We start from the raw sequence: 7,239 nt of genomic DNA on the forward strand, positions 1-7,239 counted from the left end.
AAGTCACTAATAGGTGCGGGAATTAAGTACAGAACTATTAGTAACATACGCGCAGGTATTACCATTATTAAGATAAGTTAATAATACTTTTGGAGATTATTATCTAAGACCTATAGTAGACGGAATAGATAACTAGGAGTGGGAATACAAGTATAGGGTACAGCAGAATAGAGGATAAAAGAGAGGGTTAGGATGTATTAGGACCAGTAAAAAGAAGTCTTTAATTTTTTATTTACTATATTTATAACGGTCTATATAATTCTTCTAGCATTTATATAAGCCTCCCTTAAATTTATAAAAGTAATGGCGATAGAACCGATAAAGGGAATACTAGGGATGCTAGGCCTATTCTATAATAACGGCAGAGAAGGAAGTAGGCAGCTTATTAACCTACAAAGTTTTTCTAACTTAGAGGATGCGGTATTAGACCTAACTCCTATAATATCTAGAACTAATAACCTTTAGTAAAGAGAGGATAAGAACTAGGAGGTTAACTTACTTATTTTAGGAGAAACTACTAGTCCGTTGCCTTATAATAAACTATTAATAAAACAAGATAAGGTATATGTTGTAGCCCAGCCTATACTAGCTCTAGGGACTCTAGTAACTTCTTACTTTATAGGATAAAACGTATTGTAATTTATTAAACGGTATAAGCAACTATGCATTCGGCACTGTATTATAAATAATAAGAAGTATTAAAGACTTCTAGAATATTATAATTATTAAATAGGGACCTAGATCTAAAGTCTGCCTAAGTTTATTATTAGTAAATAGATAAAACTTATAAGAAAGCTTCAGATAGACTACTAAGGAAGTAACTACTTTTAATAAGTTAAGACGGTAGAATTCTTAGAAGTGTATATANTNTAGTATAGNAATAACCNANCTAGTAGTATACGCNAGTACTNNAGATAATTTANACTNATTTNCTAGAAGGTTACTAAAGCTAGTAATTTAGAAAACTGTAAATAAGGATACTAGTTTACAAAAGGACTCCTATTTAAATATTAAAAGTATACTATAACTAAGACAGGAGCTAACCCAGATGTCACAGTACGTGCGGACTGTCAAGGTACGATGTACGAGGTGACTGTATATGATTGACAAACGATGTCGTGTGAGGATCTATGTAGGAGGTGAGGCGGTATATATACNNGTCGCTCAGGGGTCAGGTCCGTGCTCATGCATACGCGTACACGAGCCATAACAACGCGTCAGGTCAGTGCCGTGACAGTACATCCCTCCCCAACAAGGCGAGCTCCTGTGAGCCAAGTGACGGCAGTAAAAACACAGAGATAAAAAAAAAAAGATATATATATCCTCATCCTTCCAGTCCTTAAAGGTTCTCGTCCTTCCAGTCCTTAAAGGTCCTCGTCCTTACAGTCCTCGGACCCTCCTACCTATATCCCTACTACATCGCTCTCCGCTAGTGCTCGTCTCGAGCACTAAATAAAGCCGAAGGCGGAGGGGTAAAACAGAGGAGACGAAAAAAAATGTAACCGCAGGGCGTAATTTTGCGGATATTGACACTCGAAAGGCTCGGTTACGGAGATCGAGGTTATTGCGTAGACTCGAAAGGCTCGGGGTACGGAGATCGAGGTTATTGCGTAGACTCGAAAGGCTCGGGGTACGGAGATCGAGATTAAGGCGTAGACTCGAAAGGCTCGGAGGTTACGGAGATCAAGGTTAAAGTATAGGCTCGAAAGGCTTGGGGTACGGAGATCGAGGTTAAAACGTAGATTCTTATCGCGGTAAACTTAAAGTATATCGTTGTCGAAGACGAAGACGGAGACGGAGACGGGGACGAGATCGGTAACCCATAGTCTTACACTGTAATCAAGACACGAGGACATAGCCCGCAGGGTGTCTCCCTGCAGCCGGCTTGGAAACTCAGGACGGAAGCAGTAGCTAGGAACAGACTCGGAGACGGAGAAGAGATCAGTAACCTATAGTCTTACACTGTAATTAAGGCACAAGGAACATAGCCCGCAGGGTGTCTCCCTGCAGCCGGCTTAGAAACTTGGGACGTGAAGCAGTAGCATGGCTAGAAACAGACTCGGAGGACACTACAGTCAAAACATAAGAGACATAGCCCGTAGGGTGTCTCCCTGCAGCCGGCTTGGAAACTCGGGACGTGTAGATATAGAGAGGAGGATATCGGCTCGGGTACTCGAATAGATTCGACAGAGATTTTACTAGGTCGCATTGACGTGGAACGGGGGTAAGAATCCCGCCCGGGGTAGGGTCGAAGCTTTGGACGTAGCTTTGGAACGGTGGAAACAAAGCCCTACCGGGGGCGTATAAGATGACACGACATACTGTCACAGTACGTGCGGACTGTCAAGGTACGATGTACGAGGTGACTGTATATGATTGACAAACGATGTCGTGTGAAGATCTATGTAGGAGGTGAGGTGGTATATATACACGTCGCTCAGGGGTCAGGTCCGTGCTCATGTATACGCGTAGCCATAACAACGCGTCAGGTCAGTGCCGTGACACCGGATAAATAAGAGTCTTTTAACTTTTACCTATTAAAGAGGGCTATAGAAGATAGGCTTAATTCGCATAAGGGCGTAGACTACTTATTAATAATAAACCCTAAAGAGTAAGGTCTTTATTAGCTGGTTAAATAATTCCGTAAATAGTAGCCGGTGTTACGGACGCTTTAAGTACAATATAATAACTACTTAGGGAAGAGTTAGAAGAAGCTAGTTAGTTAATTTAGGTATAGTTTAAGATAGAACTAGTAGAGCTATATAACAAGAAATAGTAACTAAGGTTATATAATATAATCTATAGAATCTATAGAATCTATATAATCCGTAACAGAGCAGATAAAGTATACGTACCTTATATATAAAGGGGATTTCTTAGGAGTATAGTTGTGTATTTAAAGGACCACAGTCCCTACCTAAATAGTTCTCTCCTTTATAGTAAATCTCAGAATATAATTAGAGTTAATCTATTAGGCAACCACTCTACTAGTTATTATTACGTTATTAACTTCTTATTTACCTATATACCCAGCCTACTAATAAGTCCACTATAGTTCCTACTACAAGGCTTCGTTATATATTTACTACTAAGGTTATAGTATTAACAAAGTTAAATAATATACCACTAAAAGCACCAGCCACAACGCCGTCAATAGCAGCAACTATATTAAGATTAGGTAATAATACCAGTATAGCAGAGAACACTAACTCTTAGCTAGTTACTATTAAACAGTTATAGGAAATAGTTAATTAATTAACGGACAATAACAAGATACTTAAAGAAAGGATTAGTAGAATTAGAGCAGCTAAGGTTAAGTTACTATCTATTAAAAGATTCTTAAAAAAGAAGTTAAAGCTTAAAGGATTCCTTATATAAATACACTTTAAAGTTATATAAGAAGGAGTTAAACTAGGAACGCCTATAAATTAAGTTACTTACGCAGGATTATTCTTAACGGGAAGGGCACTTAAGTAGTTTTAACCTTACCTTACGGAAATATAAGAATATAGTATAATAACCACCAACCAGAAGGTCTGGTATATATTCTTAAGTTAAAACAGGTTTACGGAACGGTTAACGTAAATATTTAGAGACCTAGAGGCAACCATAATAGTAGAAGGAAAGCTTTAAAACCTAGTATAAAAAACTTCAGAAATTAAGTATACAACGCAGTTTTAAATATTAGCAATATAGGTTAAATGGAATAATAAGGCGCTTATAGCACAGTATAAGTAAGGACTTGAGGCAAAAGTCTAAAATATAATTATTTTAATAGAAGATGCGGATACTCTTAGGAATTTAATTAATTAAGCAATTAAGATTAATAATAGGATCTACTAAAGAGAGCAAACTAAAAAGGATTAGGATAGAGTTCCACAGTTATATAAAGCGCAGAGTATGTAATAATAAAGTTAAAGCTAAAAACTATAGTATAGCGCAAAGCTAATAGACCTAAGTAGTACTAAAGAAAAGAAATAAAATAAACAACTATAGAAACCTAGAGGACAAGGATTAAGTAATTAAAGGTTTAAAAAGCAGAGGCTAAACCAGAAATCTTAGCAGTAGAAGATATTTAGGCGGACTCCATAACAGAAAAAATAGTTTAAAGAAGGAGCTTATATAAATTGTAGAAAATAGGGTTATTACGTTAAAGACTATAGAAGTAGTTAGAGTTACTATATAGTAAAAGAAATAAAACTAGTAGAAGATATATATATATAAAGGGATAATAGTGCACTATAAGGAATAAAAGAATATTTAATTAACAGTTTTGCATTTTATTATAATAATGTATACCAAATTTATAAGGACGCTAAGTATAGCGTAAGCTATTAGCTATAAGAGCTATACTTAGCAGAATATAGAGAAACTAATAAACTAGTTTGCAAATTAGATATTAAGAACAATAAATTTAATATAGGCAAAACATTCCATAATAATAAGGTAATAAAAGTAGCTTACTAGGAGTATATAGACCTTAGAGATATTATATAAGAGGTAGAGAATAATTCCACTACAGAATAGGGAACATTAGTAGGGATTAAGACCCCACTAGATATAATGTCTATCGCTTTATAAAATATAAGAGAAGTAAAATAGCGAACTACTTCGGTACTTAATAAAGGCAAAAGGCTAAAAGCTTAAGATTCTTAAGACAAGATAAGGCAAGCTTAAGGACCCATAATAGATAATAACCAATAGAGCAGAGTAATAGCTTAGTTTAGTAATATACGAATAAGCTTAGGATAAAGTTTTCTAAAGATATAAGACTCTTAAGACAAGATAAGTAAAATTTAAAACTCTTAAGACAAGATAAGAACACTAGTAAAGCCTAGTTAGACTAAGGCTAGAGCTAAGCTTAAGATAAAAGCAAGCTTAGGATTAAGAATTCTATAGGACTAAGATTTTTAGAAGTAAATAAGAACTACTAAAGAAATTACGAGTAGAATTTAGCAATAGGATCAAAATATTAATACCAAAATTAAGAAGCAGGAAAACTTTAAGGATCTATCTATAAGACGCAAACTGAAAGAAATCATAAAAGAATTTAGACGAAGAATTATCGTATAGTAAGAACAGAAACTAAATAAGAGATCTAGCATATTAGGACGTATAAGGGATAGAGCACTAGTATAAAGAATTACTAATAGGTCTAGAGTAGGCATACTAAGAGCTAAGTAACTTACTAAACTGGAAAACAAAGAGGATCTAGGAATCTCTACTAAGTTTAAAGAATAATATAGTAGTAGTTCTTTAATTAACGTCTGATACGGATCCTATTTTGGCCCACACAGACTACTCCGTCACAGGGGGGAAAACTTATAATTTACATGAAGAAAACCCTGCAGTTGGGGGAGGAAAAACCCTATGAGCAGCCTCAGTAGGATGAAAAACCCTAATTTGCTATATTTGCACGTAGCAGCGGCCCTACGGGCCTACTGCACGTCCTCCTCCTTAGATGTTTTGAACTTCTTGGGAACTACTACTTTCTTCTCTAGCTTATTAAAGCTAGGGTTTACTACGTCCTAGCTAGGCCTTACTAATCAATTGCTGTGTCTTATTGTCTCTTTATGTCCTATATCTTGCCCATCCCCTATATACTATCTCTTATATAGACCACTACTATATACGCCTTACCTCCTCCCCCCTAGAGCCATTAAAGGCGTAAGGGGAATTTATCTATTCTAACTACCGTAATACTAATAAGCGAGCGGGATATTATGTTGTATTTAGGTATTTTTTATATCTAAGCCCTAGCTAGGCCCTTTCTAAGAGTTACCACTCCGTTAAAAGGAGATAGGGAAAACCATGGGTCGCAATCTAAGCTGCTAGGTAGTATTTAGTAGTTAAAAACGGCGAGTAACCGTATGCTTCGCGGGCGACTGCCTTAGGGGTTAGAAGGAGCCGTATATTTGCTCGTTCGTTTATTTACTTATATACTCGTTTATCCGTTAATATAAGGTTATTAATGCTTTCTATTAGGGGCTAAGGGATGTTTTTAAAAGCTATTTATCCACGTTAGATTATATAGGTGCTTGGTAGGAGAACTAGTGGCTATATTATAAAGGGGTACCGTTAGTAGTGGTTTTCGAGATCTTACTATCCCATGTGAAAACTTTTTACTACGCCCCACGACGCATATAACCACCAGGTCCTACTTATACGCGCTGTATAACATCTCTGCGTTAGCTCTGGGTCTGAACTTTAAAGACCTAGGTTCGTAGCCGTCACCACGTATAGGTGCAGAATCTGTTTTCGACGGCCAAGAATAATATATAAAAGGCTATTATAACGCAGTAATAAGAAGATACTTCCTTATAGATAAGCCGTATACACTCTAATAGCTATACTAAAAGTAGTATAGATAGCGACACAATAATAAGTGAAAAGATTTCTATATATAGTTAGATAAATAAGTTATCTAAGACTACCCAATTATAAAAAAGGCCATAACTTATATTAAAGGAGCCTTAATTATAATGTTAAAGGATTTAAAGGAACGATTAAAGGACTAGAGAAGTAAAAGACGTATCTTAGTACCTATAAACAAAGTTATAACGTTTAGATTAACATAGTAAAGGTTTAAACTTAAAAATAAAAATAAGTTAAGAGTTAACCTAAAGCACCTAGTATACTATACGCTATTATAGATTGCATGCGTAGATAATATATATAAGATGCATAAGAATTTAAAGAATTTTTTTTAGAAATACTCTATAAGAATATATTAGGCGCTAGAGGAGTAATAGTATAGGAATGCTAAATATATACATAGATAGCATTTAACGGAAGTTTAAGAGTTAGGAGACTTAATACTTTAACTAGGAAAATTCCTTATAAAAGAATACTTAGACAGATAATAGTAGTAGGAATACCTAGAAAACACGTATCTATAGTATATTAAAGATAAAAAGCAAACTAAGTATTAGCTAAAGAGTAAGCTAAGTATAATAGGATTAAACAGCTAATAGTAAAAAAAAAGTGGAGGCCCATAGGACTAGAGGGAGCTAGTAGTAAAACCTTAGACCCTTAAAGGAATTTAAGGATAACACCTAAATTTATAAGTTAATTGGCGAGATTAACAGTTTAAAGCGCTAATAGATAGTAGAGTAATGCGAAACTATATCTTACTAGTAGTAGTTAAGAAAATAGGATTACCTTATAGATAAAAGGAGCAATCTTACCTATTAGTTACAATTTTAGGAGATCTAATAGCCTATAAAAGAGGCATTATTA

General features: G+C 35.2%; 1 protein-coding gene across 1 annotated transcript; it reads right to left on the reverse strand.

The window, feature by feature from the left end:
- Positions 1–1,517: 1,517 nt before the first annotated feature.
- On the reverse strand, positions 1,518–2,301 carry K441DRAFT_672180 (uncharacterized protein; the record flags this gene model as incomplete). Its single annotated transcript, XM_067650523.1, is given in 5 exon segments — positions 1,518–1,545; positions 1,628–1,874; positions 1,962–2,065; positions 2,108–2,138; positions 2,151–2,301. A coding segment is annotated over 1 exon segment (180 nt), but the record flags the coding sequence as incomplete, so codon positions are not given.
- Positions 2,302–7,239: the final 4,938 nt, after the last annotated feature.

Source organism: Cenococcum geophilum (genome assembly GCF_001692895.1).
Source record: "Cenococcum geophilum 1.58 unplaced genomic scaffold K441scaffold_127, whole genome shotgun sequence".
NCBI lineage: Eukaryota > Fungi > Ascomycota > Dothideomycetes > Gloniales > Gloniaceae > Cenococcum > Cenococcum geophilum.